We start from the raw sequence: 17,236 nt of genomic DNA, 5'->3' as shown, positions 1-17,236 counted from the left end.
TAATTTTTGTAGTACTTTTTTTTTTTTTATTTTACAAAATCAACTTTTTTCTTCCATTTTCATTGCTTCTGATTTCACCCCTTCAAATCAAAATGTAAGAAAATCATTTTATCTTCTAGTATTTTCATTTCTATGCTTTCTTTCTTTTGATTTTCATTCCTTCTACTTTTCTTATTTTCCAAACATAAATGTAAAGCTTCAATTTTATGTTGTATGAATCCATAATACTTTATAAAAACATCGTCAAGCCTTAAAATTACTTTGAATCATGTATAAAGTACCAAAATCAATTCCTAATTTTTAAATTTAAGAGTTTTAGATCCAATTTTATTTTGTCAAAAACACCATGAATTCCTAAAGTGGTAAAATCAACTATGTAGAATCCTAATCCTTTAGATGGAAGTAACTTTGCATGTTATTTTGAAGTATAATGATAATCATATAAATAATTAAATATAATTTTTTATTATTATTTTGGCGTGCTGGCTTGAGGATGTAAACTATTATTAATATATAATTTCTAAGATGTAAAGTGTAATTTATAAAAATATAGAAGTATAATAAAAACAGATCAAACTATATGATGTTTTTGTAAAGAAAAATACCTTTAGCATCCTACAATTTGGTTGAAATTATACTTACTTATCAAGTTTAAAAAAAATTAAACTTTACAAAGAGTTTCAGTGGACAAAGACCTATTAGCTGACTTGTTTATAATCGGAGACTCTGATGGACATGGGTCTACTACTATGCTTGGTTTTGGTTTAGTGGCAATGGCTATTGACTGGGGGAAGCTAAGGTTTGTTGTTGCTGTGGGGGAAACAGTGATAATAGCTTTGATTTTTTATTTTTATTTTTTGTCACGGTAAATTAGGAGAAATAGCGGTTCAATGTTGGGTTATTTGGATAAGGAGAGGCTCGTATATAGGTATAACAAGGTGGTTATGGAGGTGGTATGATGGCTAGGTTTTGGGTTTGTGGTCTTGGTGGCTAGGGTTTAGATGTGGAAGAATGTGAACAATGGTGTGGAAGAAGGTGAACAATGTTTCTTTCTAGCCTTTCATACTTGTTTCTTTTTCTTTTTTGTTTATTTTCTCTCTAAATGTCATATTTAAGAAGATATATGTGAATTTGTTCTTTTTTTCCCTCACCGAATTGTTATTGCAAGACAAGTAAGAAATTGTCTCTATTTCAAATCTCCATAAATAAGAGCAACTAACTAATATTTGCAATTAACAAAGATAGATATATGCTGGATTTTTTTAGAAAAAAAACAAGATATTCAAAATATCTAAGCAAAATCTAGTTAAAAAGCTCTTAGACCAACTATGTCCCAATTTGGTTTTGTTATCTGGGTTCAGGTTTTTGAAGCGAATGAAGATGGTGGAGTTGCCTTACTTTTTAAGCATAACCAGGGTACTTTTCAAGGGGATTACTTGCCCTAGAATTGGGTTGGATCAAATTTTTGCAACAATTATGTCTTAGATGCTTGACTTAAATGAGATATTATATATCTCATCTCCACCGGATTGATAATTTCATTATTCAATTGTTGGGTTTGGATGACCAAATCCCAATGATGAGAAAAGGATGAGGGTGGTGTCTAGTTTGTGTTTTTTTTTAATTTGATGGAAATATTATAATATTTAATGTAAGGGCATTTTAGTCGTTAAATGAAAAATAATAGCAAATTTGTAAAAAATCAGATAATTTTTGTTAATTGTTTTTAGACAATGATGTTAAGTGTTAGCGTGTGTATAAAATTCAAGATACAAAGTGTAATTTTCCATTACTATAGGATTTTAGGGGTAATTTTTTCTTTTATAATTATCTCATAGAACAATTAAATTATAATAGCTACCTCACTAAAAAACACAGGAGTTCTAAGATAATTTTTCGAGTAAAAAAAAGGTGTATTTACCTCTCATTTTGAGTTTTTGATTTGGTTTGACTTCTTTTGAACCAAAATTCAAAGAGGAAAACCTCTCTCAATCCTTTTATTTTTTTTTATGTATATATATGTATTAATTTCAGAAATAAAAATTGATTTTTGTAAAAGAAACAATGACAAGATTACTATCAAATACAATCTTGAATGGTATTTCACGAGCGTCTTAGTCTCCTTGAATTTTGAGAAAAAAATTGTTTTTTTAAGCTGTTCAAAATCCTTCATTTTACTTGGAACCCAATCGTGGTTTTAGTTACTCTTTCATAACTTTTCATTTTTTATATACCCTTATTTAAACATGCAAAGAGAAGATGTAATCTCTTACCTTCTATATGGACCCAACAAACTAGACATTAATTTTCTCTATTTGAAAGTTTTTTTTTAACTAAGTATCATCTTCATAATCAAGCATGACATTTAAATATCTAAGCTAGGGACTGATGAATGAATTTTGAATGAACAAATGAGAGCAACCCACAAGAACACTATAAACCCTCTTGAAATGTTAATTTATAGGCATAAAAATAGCCCAAATCTTCATTACAGTTGCTTTTTCTTAGGTGGATTTGAGTTTGTGTTAGTGGTGGTTTATGATGGTTTGACCTCGTCATAATTAGTTTAAAGAGAGCTTGAGAAAGTGAATGGAAATTGTGAAAATAAAAAGGCTGGATAATTTTTAGCCTTTTATATAAGCCTGCCAACGTGGTCGAACATATCAAAGATATTTTGATGACTATACAATTAAGCCTAATTATCCCTCAACATGTGTATTAGCAATAAAAGATATGGTCGAGGGATAGTTAGTAGTTAGAATTTCAAAAGGCTCAAATCATTAACTTTCATTCACATGCCAACTCTTGGGCTTCCAACACATGTTTTGTTATAATGACAAGTTTAGGGAAACTAAATGACAAAACTATTAAAATGATATTAGGCAATGTATATGAAAATACATACGAGGACCATCCTAATTGCATATAAATGTGATACAAGAGTGCTTGGGGAACATATGTCACCCTTGTATGCAAAATTAGGATGTCATACCTTAATGAGTAAAGTATTTATACTAGTCACACTACAAAAACGAAAGGGGATGGTTGGACCCTTAACCAAATGGTCCATGTAAAACCCCGGTCAAAATACTTTTTTAAAAAATAAAGAGTAAGAAATTAACCAAGAGCTAAATTGAAAAAAAAAAGAATGAAGAGGGATTTTATAACATGAATTTAAGAAATTAAAGGACCTAAAAAAAAGAGTGAGAAGCCTCCCTCTCTTAAGGGAGGCGTCAACAGTTGGAAGGGAAGAACATTTTTCCCCATCTTTTTCCCTCCTCTTAGAAAACCAACCAACCTTGCATGCCACCATTTACCCTCCCTAAAGTGTGAAAAACAAAGAGAGATGAGAGTGGAAACATGCAAGGAGTAATTAAGGTGTTATCAAGAGAAGAAAAAGGATATTGATTGAAGAGATAGAATAAAACGGGAATAGAAGGAAAGAAAAGAAGAAGGGGACGTGAAGAAGGATTTTGGAGGCCAAAGAGCATAAACTAAAGTACTATAAACACTTCCTAACTGAAATTGTAAGTAAAATCCTTAATTTTCAGATTTTGTCTTTTAGGGTTCTTAAGAAAAAATTTGGGGGAAAGAGGAAAAACTCATAAATTTTGCACTTAGAAGATTAGTTGTTTAATAAAATGATATTATTATTTAAGATTAAAGAAGATAATGGGATGGGAGAGAGGCCTTTGGGTTCATCCAAATGGAAGAAAAGAGTGGAGGAAGACTTTCTTTGCTTAATTAATTATTGATGAAGGGAGACATTGAACTACAGCTGGACAGCTCTGATATCCATGCTGCAGTTGAGTTTGAGAATAGAAACCGAAAGAATTTGAGTATTTTTCTTCATGTGAATAAGTATAGGTATGTTAACTTTTCATTGCAACAAGATTTGGTTCATTTGGAGTTATGGAACTCCAAATGTGGGTGAAATACTAATGAGGGGTCAAGTTGTGCATTCTAAAACTGAAATTATTGCCCGACTTATGAGTGAATTTCGGATCAATAAAGGATGAAATTTTGGATAAGTTTCTTCTTTAAAGTTGTGCATATGGATGTTAACGTTCATTAGAAATTGGCCTTACCTGATTCAAGTTCCTAAAACTTAAGTTACGAATAAAAAACCAGAAGATAGGTCCTGTTGTATTTTGTGTGACAACTTGTAATGATTAAATTGAAGCTGAAATTAGAAAAAGATAGGAATGGAATTTTGAGTATACCTCTTCATGGAATTAGTATTAGGGATGTTAATTCTCATTTGAAGCAAACTTTGCATAAGTTGAACCTTTAAAACTCCAATTATGCATAAAAAATTCATAGAAGGGTTAGGTTGCTATCTAAAAGATATATTTATGAGAGCATAGAGAATGAGCAAAATTAGATGTGTTAATGGGTAATCTAACCTCCCTTTCCTTAATAATCTAAAAGGGATATGTTAATGTGTGAGAAAATAGAATTTACACCACATTCTCAATTAGACAAGTTAAGTTTTAATTGGAACGCAAAACAATGTTTAGTCGTAAAAGCACATTGATGAATGAATGACAACCATTTAGGAGGAATCTTTAACCATGAATATTTCAAAAGAAATGGTCATGGGATTTTGAATGAGAAACATAGGAATGAACTAATATATTTTAATTTTTTAGATGAAAGAATAAGTCAATTAAGATTTGTGGTCCGATCCAGAGTTTCTAATTAACAAACTTTAATCTCGTTATGGTGCAGGAGAGGGCCCCGAGGCAGTCCAGCGTACCCACACCGGAACATAACATCATACTCCAGGTGGGTGACATTATTCCTTAGATGTCTCTTTTTAAGCCATGTAAATCCGATAATGAATTTATTTGAGTTGTTGTATTAATTGTCATAAGGATGAAACTTTTGATATGGATTTAATATTAGAATGAAGTGATTTTTGAATCATATAATGAGACTGGCTTCCAAGAATGGAATGTCAGATTTATAGCAACAATAAAGTCGTTGATGGTGATTGTTAAAATCACGAAATGAAATTGGCTTCCGAAAATGGAACACTGGATGTATATCAATCAATTAAATTGCTAGAGGTGATTATTAAATCATGAAATGAAATTGGCTTTTGAGAATGGAACGTCGGATGGATAGCAATTGATTAAATTGATGGAAATGATAATTGAATCATAAATGAAATTGGCTTCCGAGAATGGAACGACGGATGTATAGCAATCGGTTAAATTGCTAGAGGTGATTATTAAATCATGAAATGAAATTGGCTTTCAAGAATGGAACGCCGGATGGATAGCAATCGATTAAATTGATGGAAATGATAATTGAATCATAAATTAAATTGGCTTCCGAGAATGGAATGTCGGATGTATAGCAATCGGTTAAATTGCTGGAAATGATTATTGAATCATAAATGAAATTGGCTTTCGAAGATGAAATGCCGGAATTATGAAATTTAATTTGGTTGCTAAAGGTTACTAAGGAATCTTAATAAGAGATAGGTGTCTAAGAATGGAACGCCATATTGAAAGATGGAAGTATTAAAGCACCTATGTTGCCTAACGAATCATGGAAATCTAACAAAAATAAAATAAAAAGAGAGATTGATGAATTACACTAAATTTATTATTATAGAAATAATATTTTTATTGAAATATTCATGTCTATTTTAATATAATAGATTTTATTGTATTATTTTCTCATTAACTGCAGGAACTTCACATATCCGGTAGGCTTGTTTCTCCGTCCGTGTGACCTGTAAATGTTAGGAAGACTTTTGTGCATGTATAGACTTCCTCTTTTGGCATATAATTATAATGTAAACTTTTGCAGTATTGCATAATGTTATTGTTTGTAATTAGTATAACTTAGACTCTTGTTCAAAGGATTATAATATAAGTAGCAGTAAATATCATATTTATTATTAAATATCAAGTCTTCCTCCTTTTGGTTACTGATATATTTCCACTTCATGATTAAGTAATTATATTTGTTTATGATGCGGACAATGATATTTGTTGTTCAATGTATGATATAAATATTGTAGTTGTGATGATGATGATGTTTGTGGGATGAAGACCCAAGATGATTGGGTCGTGACTTGTGAGTGGGTTACGAGATATGAGATTTTGAAGTGTAAACAGGTTATACATCGATAACTTGAGACCTCTCGGTATAGGGGAAACTTTGCCAAAATTTTGGTGAAAATTTCGATAGATTATTTTATAAGAACTGTATAAAAAAAATTACCAATATATTTCTTTTAGTACCAAATTGTAGGACAGTAACTATAAACATATATAAAAGCGTAGAGTATTACAGTCCATGTCCTATAATTCGAGATAAGGCTTGGTGACACAAGTCCAAAGCCATGAAAGGTCATAAAGCTTGCTTGGGTACCCAAGATCCAAATAAAAGTTGTATATATTTAGACCAAATATATCATGTGACCTAATGCTTAATTGAAACTAGGATAATTGATTTGAGCGTTTAAAAGCCTTGATTGCTCAACAAGTCCACAGCACCAACAATCAAATTAGATTTAGAATGCCCATAAAGTCTAACAAAACAACAACCTTAGACAAAAGACATGTTGATGAGTGCAAGTTTAACCACGAAGCAAGTGAATAAGTTTCAAAACCAATTGCCACTCTCAGATGTATTGTCTTTTTGTTAAATCACAACTGACTATGAGAACAAAATATACACACATTAAATTATAACATGTTATTTGATCTTGTATCCTCGTCAACTCACAAAACCCATAAATTAGACAGCTTTTGTGGTGATCTACTGTCACTTTGGACCTTCGTCTCCAATTCTTCTAAAATTATTGACGGCACTTGACAACTCTAACCTTGCATGAACACATCCGCATGGGCTTAAGGCTATATAAATAGCCTTGAGCTCCAAGATAAACATCCCTTTACAACGTTCTCTTTCATTAAGAAAAAACTAACTGTATGTTCTTCCTTAAGCTTTGTAATATATATAACACAATCTTATTCTAAAACTAAGAAAAAACTAACTGTATGTTCTTCATTCATTAATAGAGAATCTATTTTGTAAATGTTCATGTTATCTAGCCCAACATTCTATTTTAAATGTTTTTTAAAAAATTTAAAAATTAAAACATAATCTATCCTCCAACCTTAAGAAGACCACGATCTTCGTGGGTTTTCAACAAACCTCATCAACCGTCCAGCTCAAACTGTATATGCTTTAATAACACTAGAGGTTCTGGGAATGCCTACCATGGTAACAAAAGAATGGAGAAGAAAGCTCGCTTTGTTGAGGCTTTTGTTTTATAAAGAAAGATAGCAACCTTTTAATCCTTATACATGCAGGAATTAGTCTTCCGTAATGGAGGCGACTCCCTTTAAAAGTCTCTATCGAACTTGGTTTCCAATATCTCCATTTCGGCTTGGAAGACTAGATTTCTAAGTTGAAAAACGGTTTTAAAACAGGACAGGAACAAGAAGCTTCATTACAGAGAACAACTTCAATTGGCCAGGATTGCCACTCCCCAATTAAAACCTGTTCTGAAAATTCTCTTTCGAGTTTTGGTTCTTCCTCAGGATAGAAAGATACACGCACACACTGAGACACACACAGTGTAGCCAGCTGCGCTTTTAGATGAGGTTAGAATAAACAATACATCCTCATGAGGTTAAGGAAATGACCATCTCCACAATTCATCTATAGGATGCGCGCAAGTGACTCACACGAAGGATTGGCTTCGGAAAAAATAAAAACATTTGTAAATCATTCTCGCGCCTGAAACATCCTACAATTCAATCTGTCAACATGCAAGTAGAAGCAGAGCGAGAGAGAGGAGAGGGCAGGGTCATTGTTACAGAGTTGATGTGATTATACATGAGGACAATATCATGAAAACTTTCTGTATAAGCCGAGACATGACTCGACTCAAAGAAATCCATACACAAGACTATCGAGTACAAGCTGTGATGCCAATGAGACATCCACACCAAACCCACTAAACCACCCCACGTAAAACACAAATACATGGGGAAAAAAATTAGCTAATCTTCCCAGATTTCCCTGTAATATATGAACTTCAGAAAAGCCTAAATACATAGATTAACATGTTGTCCACATCATTCTGCAAGGGGGGCTACCCGTAAATCACATGGAATCAAACACTACCCTTTCCCCTGAACTCTTCTTTAACTGTCTCTCTCTCCTTCAACCATATAATTGAAGAATTCATTTCCATACTCAACTACAAGAATGATACAGGACAAACAACAGTCAAAGTTGATACATGAAGTCTTATTCCCTGATGGGAAATTGAAACCAAGACAATGAAGGATGATGTATGTGCAACTTCTCTTTTTTCATGATGACCCTCAGAAGCATACAACACATGTTGCCTAAAAGACCAAAACCAAATAACAATTGCACTTGTGGGATCACTCATTTGTACCATCAAAACTACCCATTGCATTCGCCCGCTTTTTCTCTCTCCAATTTTCACCCCATACTTTTGCTGCTGCAACTGCTCGTTCTCTATCTAAATCACGATTTCTTGGAGTTTCCCTTGCTCTGCTGGTACTCACAAGACTATCTTTCTGAGAATCCTGTCGCTCTGAATCATCCAAACCCCATTTTCTGCCAGATCCACTGCCGGCTTCACTCCTTCCTAACTCTGCACCAGTGCTGAATTCCTTAACACGATCCCGTTTTCTATAATCAGGTGAATTTTTATATGTGGAAGGGGAGTCACGTCGCCCACCAAGTCCATGCTCATCTGGGCTATCCAGCCCATCTGCCATTCCCCTCCGCTCATCTCTGTTCCTAGGAGTAGATGGCCCAACTCTGTTACTTTGACTGGCGGCATTTGGGTCATATGTTTGGGAAGCTAAATATGTGAGAGCAGTCACAACATCGCCTATTAGAGGCCTTGTAGCAGCTTGCTCTTGTAAACACATAGCTGCAACTGCAAGAGCTTGATACAATCCTCGCATTGGATAACGACCCTGTAGCAGTGGGTCAGCCATTTTTGGGAATTTCCTACGATCTTTGAAAAGAGGTCGTGCCTAAAAGCCCCAGGTCCCAAGAAACAATATGAGAGCAGAAATTTCTTTTCATGTTGATTCAATAATACAAAATAAAAAGGACATAAAATTCCATGATGCATTAATATGAAGGGAAGAAACACTTACCCATGCAACAAGATTATGTTCTCCAGGAGCCCGGGTATTATCAATTGCCTTGCGCCCTGTGATAAGTTCAAGAAAGACAACCCCAAAACTATAGACATCAGACTTTAGAGTAAGCTGGCCAGTCATGGCATATTCTGGTGCACAATAACCATATGTCCCCATCACACGTGTTGAGACATGAGTCTTGTCACCAACAGGACCTAGCTTTGCTAGTCCAAAATCTGACAACTTGGGGTGGAAACCCTCATCAAGAAGGATGTTGGATGATTTTAAGTCACGGTATATGACAGGAGGGTTTGCTTTATCATGCAAGTATTCCAATCCCTTAGCTGCACCAGCTGCAATCTTCATCCTCGTGTTCCAGTCCAAAGGCTCCTTGTCCGGGGGGAGATCTGAAAACAACATTAAATATGCTAAAAACAGTGGGTTGCAGAGAAGATATTAGTTGAAACATGTGTATAAGCAATTAAAGTGGTCAACATCAGTCATTGAAATGCATCATGCCAGTTTTAGAGCAATTCTAAATCAAGAATAATTGATGTTCAAAGTTCTGAAGAAATGTCGGCACCGCAAAAGGAAAGCTTGTTAACAGCATTTATTTTACAGGCTCTAGCTCCAAGAATTAACAGATATTGTCAATCATGGGTCTCAATGTTGCAGAAAAAAGCTGGTTCAGAAACTCAAAAGGATATCTAGTAAAGTTTCTAGAATCATAGTTTTGGAATTTCAGGAGACTTTGAAGGTTCTGGTAAATTTGGTTCAAAAGCTGTTTACTACCCAGGTTTTGTCAGGCTTTTCTTGTGGTCCTGCCTTACTTTGAATCGAATCTAATTGCACTGCACTCCAAGGTCTTACTGACATGGTAACCATCACAGTTAAATTTTCCTCAACTTCAATAGGTGCTACCTTTGACCAGAATACAAATAATTTGTTACTACCACAGTTCATCTCAGTGTCCACATTTCAGCAGGAGTTTCTTTGATAGCCACAATGTCTGTACCCAATAAAATAAGTGAATTCTTTGCCCCAGATTCAAGGATCTCATTCATCTCTCAGTTGACTAAGTTATTGCTAGACTGGTAGTGTGCCACTCTCCTTTCCAAAAGAAAAGGATGAACAAAAACACATGAAACAACCACTTCCAGGCTAAGCACTTCTGTCCATGGGAAACTAGATGCTGCAGATTAGTCCACATACAAATAGAAGATCCTTTCGCTTCATATTAAAAGATATTAAGCTAGTCTAAGTTGAGGAATCAAATTGAGCTCTTAACACAAAAATATGGAGAATGGTACTCATAAGCAACTATTTAACAGATTGCAACAGAAAAGACAGCTAAAACAAATTACAAAGGCTTAACTGGATTGGATTGGTGTCGTATCATTTCAGGCAAATCTCTGAAGAAGATAAATGTGCACATGCAATTATACCATCATTTAAAGGTAATAAAAAAATGCATGATAAAAAAAAAAAAAAAGCAGCTCAACACAGAGGGTTGATTGCATGTTAATCACAAGATTAAACAGAGATATAACAACCAAATCTTCTAGCCAAAGTTTTGTATGGTAGTCCTCTGAAGCAGACTCAACTTAGATGATCTTGCACATAGTATTAGCAATATTGACAAAAGTTTCCCAACAAGTCTAGTTGTATATGCAATAATCTACTAATACTTTTGATTCATCACATTTGACATGAACTACCAAGCTAAAACCCATGCATCATTATTTTACTTTGCATTCTTCTAACAGACTGCCTTAACAACAGATCTGATATACTACCAATCATCTAGCAACTCCTATCAACATAAGCGCATGCATGTCTTCATTGTTGACACTTGATCAACTACAACAAAAAATTAAAAACAACACGAACACCTGAAATTGCCATCTATGTTTTCCTAGACCAGCAGGAGTACTTATGAGTTGAAGCAAAGTGCCAAGTATCAATTGCAAACTTCAAGCAATTTCCAAATACCACTAGCATGCCAGATTCAACTACAACTTCTACTAGCAATATCGAACATACACGTCGTACCACCACTAGCACTTAAAATAATAATGGCAGTGATGGTGACATTTTATAAATACTATCCCATATAAGACTATTTTTATCAAATATCATTCTGCTAGTGTTTATGACATCAAATTCAAACAACCGCAGCTACTGCTACAACAGCAAATATGCATCACCATCTTTCCAATCCCATTCTCTTTTTACAACTTTTTTTCACAGCACTATCAAATCATTCCTAGATTATCCTAAATGCCACAACTTTAATCATTGGTCTCAATATCCTCACATCAATGACAATGATGCTTTTGCTTATGTCATCATTTTAAGCTGGTTGCCAATTCCATTCCACAAATATAGAATAGTGTTTTTCTCTAAAAAATTCCACCTAAAGATTGACAGAAAATGTTTAAAAGAAACAAGTTAGCCAGTCTATTCCCTCCCTTCCTTATGCTGATCTATAAATAGATCTGATGACTCATAAAACTTTCCTACACTTTTTATTCAAAATAAAGAATATCTCAACAAGAGGATAAGGCCAGTGCAAGATACCCTCATACATTTTCTGTCTGTTCTTAGTCAACACTCACACTCTCCTAGGAAGAAAAACTCATGCAGATCACCAAACATATAAAAGCAAATGATATCCACATGTCCTGAAATACATATTTAAGAGAAAAGAAACAAGAGGTTATTTCTAACAGTATGTAGTAAATGAAACAGTGATTCATCCCTGATCTCATGGATGGTATAGCTGTCTGTCCAGAAAAAAAAAGAGATTTGATTGTGAGTTGAAGACAAGTAGTCTGCCTTAGGAGATGCTATTTTCTACCATGCATTGTAACAGAAAATTCAACCAGCAATGTATTAATGCAAAATAAGGCACAGAATCTAACCATGTAAATGGTCCTCCAAAGATCCTAATGGCATAAACTCATAAACAAGGAGGCGTTGGTCCCCATCAGCACAGTAGCCAATCAAATTGACAAGGTTTGGATGGTGTAAGAGGCTAAGCATGAGAACCTCCACCAGAAACTCTCTATTTCCTTGAAGGCCATTTCGGTCAAGCTGTTTGACAGCAACTGCCTGCAAATGGAATTTCCATCCAACCAAAAATCATTGATGGAGATCAATACAACATTCTTTGAAATTACAATTTAGAGTAAAGGGTTAAATAGGTAAAAGACCACAGAATTCAGAAGCTTAATATAAGAAAATCACAAAGTATAACAGATAGTGCTCGTGATCTTAAACAAACATTACGGATTGTGTACTGCATGGCAATATGTACATCTATTTCAACTAAGCACAATTTACCTGGCCAGTGCTCTCCAAGCGACCTTTGTAAACACGCCCAAAACCCCCCTCACCTAACAAGCACTCTGGTTTAAAGTTCTTTGTGGCAGTGGCTAATTCTCGGAATGTAAATGTTTGTGCTGCAATGTTAGCTGTTGGCCCATCTTTGGGAATTGATGGTTCCTTCTTTTGATCAGAACCACTCCGGGACTTTGATTTGTCTGCATGAATATGTCATAAAAACAGACAGATGAATTATTATAACCATAACTTTGAGCATATGAATTATGATAACCAGAACTTTGAGCATATGAATTATTATAACCATAACTTTGAGCATATGAGTTGTTATAACCAGAACTTTGAGTACGCTAAATTATGAAATATGATTCTGCAGTTTAAAGTATAAAGATATATATAAGCAAAAAGAAATATGGAACAACATATCTTTATGCTTCCCTATACCCTTTAAGTTACTCTGAGCTCTTTACAATTAAATGAACTTCCGCAAAAAGAATACAACATCCATAAAGCTAGATGTGCAAATAACATGATGTTCATTGGATTTCTCTTACGAGTTGAGTAATCTGAAGCTTGTCTTTGTCCAACAGAACTGGAAGCAATCTCATATTTTGAAGAGGGCGAAAATTTAAGCCTAACATTAGTCATTTTAAATTCTTCTTAGAAGCACAGATCTCCTCACAAGTTTTCAGTTTCTGATTCTCTATCTGCTAGGGCATTAGAATTTTTCAGTTTGAAATGCAATCAATACCATCCCATTTCATCCCAATAATGATCAATTATCATAAAAAGCCAAAACATAACATAAGAAACAACACAAATAGACTCCGTAAAAACATAATCAGATCTCCAAAATAAACACATGACACTACACCATTAGAGCAAGAATTAAGCAGCACAGCCAACACACTAGTAATCCAATAAAAAACTGCAAAACTGAGATAAAAACCTGCAAGTAATCAAACCACCCGTAAATGAAACAGATCAAAACATTAACAAATTCTACCATCAACCCATCAGCAAAAACCTCGAATTAAAACCAAACAAAGCATAATTCAACACAACAAACCCACCAACTGATCTTTGAAAAAAAAAAGAAAAAATCATTCACAAAAAAGAAAAAAATTCGAACTGTGTTACCTGAATTAACTCTGCCAACATGATGAGACTGACCAACTGAACCTTCTTTAGCTGAATCCTTCTTTTTAACCTCTTTCACAACACCACCACCGCTACTACCCTCCTTGTTTGATGAGCCAAAACAAGGAAAACACCCACCCATATCAAATCCACGCAAATCAAACCCGACCCACCAAAACCTCTAACACTCAAAAGATTGAAAATTCTTTAAAGTTTGAATCTTTACTACAAAACTTAACGAGACAATTCAGTGTCAAAGTCACTCACTTTGCTTTCTTTTGCTTTTTCTTTCTCTCTCTAAAACCTTCCTCTCTCTAGGATCTTTAGTGTCCATTGAAAGTAAAGATCGATCAAGAGAGAGAACAAAGTGTTAGATCAACAAATCGAAGAAAATCTTGAAGAAGCTCAAGCGAGCAAAAGAAACAAGAACTGGTAAAAAAAAAAGTAATTAATGTAATAAAGTGAGTGATTTTTCCTTTTCCTTTTTCTTTTTTAAGGTAAAAAATATTTTTTTTAAAAAAAAAAGTTTAGCTACTATGAGGATGTTAAAAACATTTAAATTAAAATTACTATTGAATATATAATTTAAATTAATTTTTTTATATAAATTGAAATTTTTTTAAAAACACTAAATAAATTGCTTAAAAAAATACACAAGCATCATCGAATAATATTCATCTTAAAAAAATATTTTTATAATTTTTAAAAATAAAAACTAATATATATTTAAAGTACTTTTATAAAAATCATCTTTCATTTATTCTAAACAAATGATTTTTAAATTATAACTAATTTTTTAATATTTTATTCTAAAACAAAGTAAAGATAAGAAAAAAAAAAAAAGACAAGACATGCTCTATTTATTTTCGGACAAACTTAACTACCTAGCAGTTCTGTAGTAATATTTTTTGGTATAATGGTTTAGCAGTAATTTAATTATAGAAAAAATATAAATCTTAAACGGTCAGATGTTAAATTTTTAAATTAAAAAAGAGATTTTCAGAAAGGAATTTCAAATTCCTTTTACATTGAGGTATTTTTGTCTAAATCCTACAAAATCATAGTGTTTATTTTCTTAAAATAGTTTTTTTCCATCTCTATTTTTTTTATTTATTCTAAAATGATTTTTATATGAAATCAAGAAAAAATATTTATTTAATGTAAAATTTTTAAAATAAAAATAAGGTTGAAAATAAAAGGAATGATAATTAATTATGGAACCAAACAAGACATTTATTTTTACTTGGAAGAAAATTAAAAACAACCATTTATATTAGTGAAAACAATTAGAAAAAATTCATTTTTAATAAAATAATTTTGATTTCCAATCATAAATGCCTTCTGTTTTTCAACTTTTTTCTTGTTGAGTTTTTTTAACCAAACCTTGATGGAATCTACTCTTATTCTTTTTTTTTTTGTCATACCAATATAATTTAAATAAAAATACTTTATTATAGTTGTTATAATACTTCAATTCAATTATCTCTTTAATAAAAATACTTTATTCTGATTCTTTTTTTCCTATTAAAATAAAAAGAATTACACAAGTAATTGCAATTAATCTTTTACATCTAAAAAAAATCTTAATGCACGTACATTCTTAAAATCATTATAAAAAAATATATTTTGATGAATGTATAAATTAATCTGAAAATATTAGTTTCCATAAAAAATAATATAAATATATAGTCGTAATGGGTAAGTAAACTAGACGCATACTATTGTGCGTGTATTGAGTTCTTTATTCTTACCGTTAAATCCTCGTGTCCTGTCCTGTCCTCTTATTTAAGTGAAAAAAATTAGAGCTTTGGTAATAACCATCATCACGGTCCTGAATGTGGGACCCACTGAAGGGATGTGCTTCTACACTTGTGATGGGCATTCCAATCACACGTTTTAGAAATGTTTAGAGGGAAAGGTTGTGTGGGTGGGGATTGGGAGTGCTGGGTTTTATTTTAGTTTCCTTTAGATGTGGGTTTTGAACCGTTGGATTGATTTCTGATTCGTTCACCGAAGGATGTGAGTGACGTCATGTTGATGATCCAACTTCTGGGAAACTCGGTGTTGGGAAGAAGTACAAAATTGTTGATATTAGAATGATTTTGTCATAAAGGTAAAATAAAATGTAATAAAACCAATTTATTAGGCTTTTTACAAATAACTTCGATGCTGTCATTCCATGTTGAAATTGCGGTATTTTAAAAAAATTAAATTTTTTTATTTTTTTAAATTAATATATTTTTTATATTTTCAGATCATTTTGATGTGCTAGTATCAAAAATAATTTTTAAAAAAATATTATTTTAATATGTTTTAAAATAAAAAACACTTTGTAAAACAACTACTATCACGTTCTCAAATACCCTTTACTAAACTTAGCACTATTTAGTTCGGTGATGAAACAAACCTAATTCATTTAAAATCTAATTTTGGAATTGAATTAAAAAAAATGTTGAGAGTTCATCCATTCAAATTTATATTATCCTATCAAAACCTAAATTAACTTTTAAAAATTTAAAATAATATTATTTTAATTTTTTACAACAAATCTTAGAACAATATCATTTGAAATTGATTTAGATTTAACCAATTTAATTCATGACTCAAGTCTTAAATTGAGTTGTGAGTGAGTCTAACTGTTTTTAATAACTTAGCTTAGAAGTAAAGCCTTGATTTTTCAAAAAAAAAAAACTTTTACTAATTTACTTGAATATGAGATTAAAATAATAATGTTATCAAAATAATCAATGTGCTTTACCTTTTAATTGAAGAGGCGGCGAGAATGGCTTGATGCATTTTTAATGTTTAAATTTATCATGTTGCATCCTAGATATCAAGGGTTCGAATTCCACGAACGATAAATAAAAAATAAAAAAAAAAATTGTAAATACATAATTTCTTTTGCGAAAGCTGTTCGAGAATATTATCATTTGCCATTAAATAAGAAATTGAGTGTGTGTGTGTGTATATACACTTTTAGATATAGAAATGATAAATAACAAAAAAGAAAAAAAAAACCTTAAAGAATATTAAGAGCCATTAAATCATGGTCTTGATATAGGATACACCCGTGCTAATTTAAAATGTTTGCTGTAATTTTATTTCAACTCTTTAAAATATATTGATAAAATTATTTTGTCTGTAACCCCATTAGTAATATTTAAAAAATATTTTTTAAAAAAAGTATTGAACAGAAATAGAAAATAATTAAAATAAATAAATTTATATAAAATTCAAGCATTTAAAAATCAATTATCTTAATACAAAAACCAAATATTTATTACAAATTTATACGTTCAAATACAATAAAACTAGAATAGAGACGGTGCTAAAGAAGGAGGGGGTTGGTCATCCTCTAGGCTGTAGGGCTAATAAGAAGGTGCACATGTACCCCATATCTGTGACTATTCAATGGAGTTCTTCATAATCCATAGAGAGTCGTTCATATTTTTCATTGAGATGGGTCGTACATTCTTGCACCCCTTGATCTAACAAGGCTGCGAACTTTAGAGACTTAGTGCTCAAGATCAATTGCGAGCACCCAACAAATGAAACATTACAGGCTGACTGCAAGTTCTTGGTCATAGTGT

The 17,236-nt window shown here is 32.4% G+C and overlaps 1 protein-coding gene across 1 annotated transcript; it reads right to left on the bottom strand.

The window, feature by feature from the left end:
- Positions 1-7,840: 7,840 nt before the first annotated feature.
- LOC133705402 (serine/threonine-protein kinase PBL27-like) lies at positions 7,841-14,085 on the bottom strand. Its single transcript, XM_062130585.1, has 5 exons — positions 13,647-14,085; positions 12,507-12,706; positions 12,086-12,275; positions 9,177-9,568; positions 7,841-9,050 (listed from the first exon to the last, which is right to left on the bottom strand). The coding sequence occupies exons 1-5, from the start codon at positions 13,786-13,788 to the stop codon at positions 8,424-8,426; spliced, it is 1,551 nt and encodes a 516-aa protein (XP_061986569.1). The 5' UTR covers positions 13,789-14,085; the 3' UTR covers positions 7,841-8,423.
- Positions 14,086-17,236: the final 3,151 nt, after the last annotated feature.

This window comes from Populus nigra, chromosome 10 (assembly GCF_951802175.1).
Source record: "Populus nigra chromosome 10, ddPopNigr1.1, whole genome shotgun sequence".
Taxonomy (NCBI): domain Eukaryota; kingdom Viridiplantae; phylum Streptophyta; class Magnoliopsida; order Malpighiales; family Salicaceae; genus Populus; species Populus nigra.
The sequence above is the reverse complement of the archived record's forward strand: the minus strand, read 5'-3'. Positions and strand labels throughout refer to the sequence as shown.

Excerpts from the sequence above, each read along its gene's own strand:
- LOC133705402 (XM_062130585.1), bottom strand. The coding sequence starts at position 13,788 with ATGGGTGGGTGTTTTCCTTGTTTTGGCTCATCAAACAAGGAGGGTAGT. Across the intron at positions 12,707-13,646 it reads TGTTGGCAGAGTTAATTCAG|ACAAATCAAAGTCCCGGAGT; the intron begins GTAACACAGTTC and ends ATATTCATGCAG. Across the intron at positions 9,051-9,176 it reads AACATAATCTTGTTGCATGG|GCACGACCTCTTTTCAAAGA; the intron begins GTAAGTGTTTCT and ends TGGGGCTTTTAG.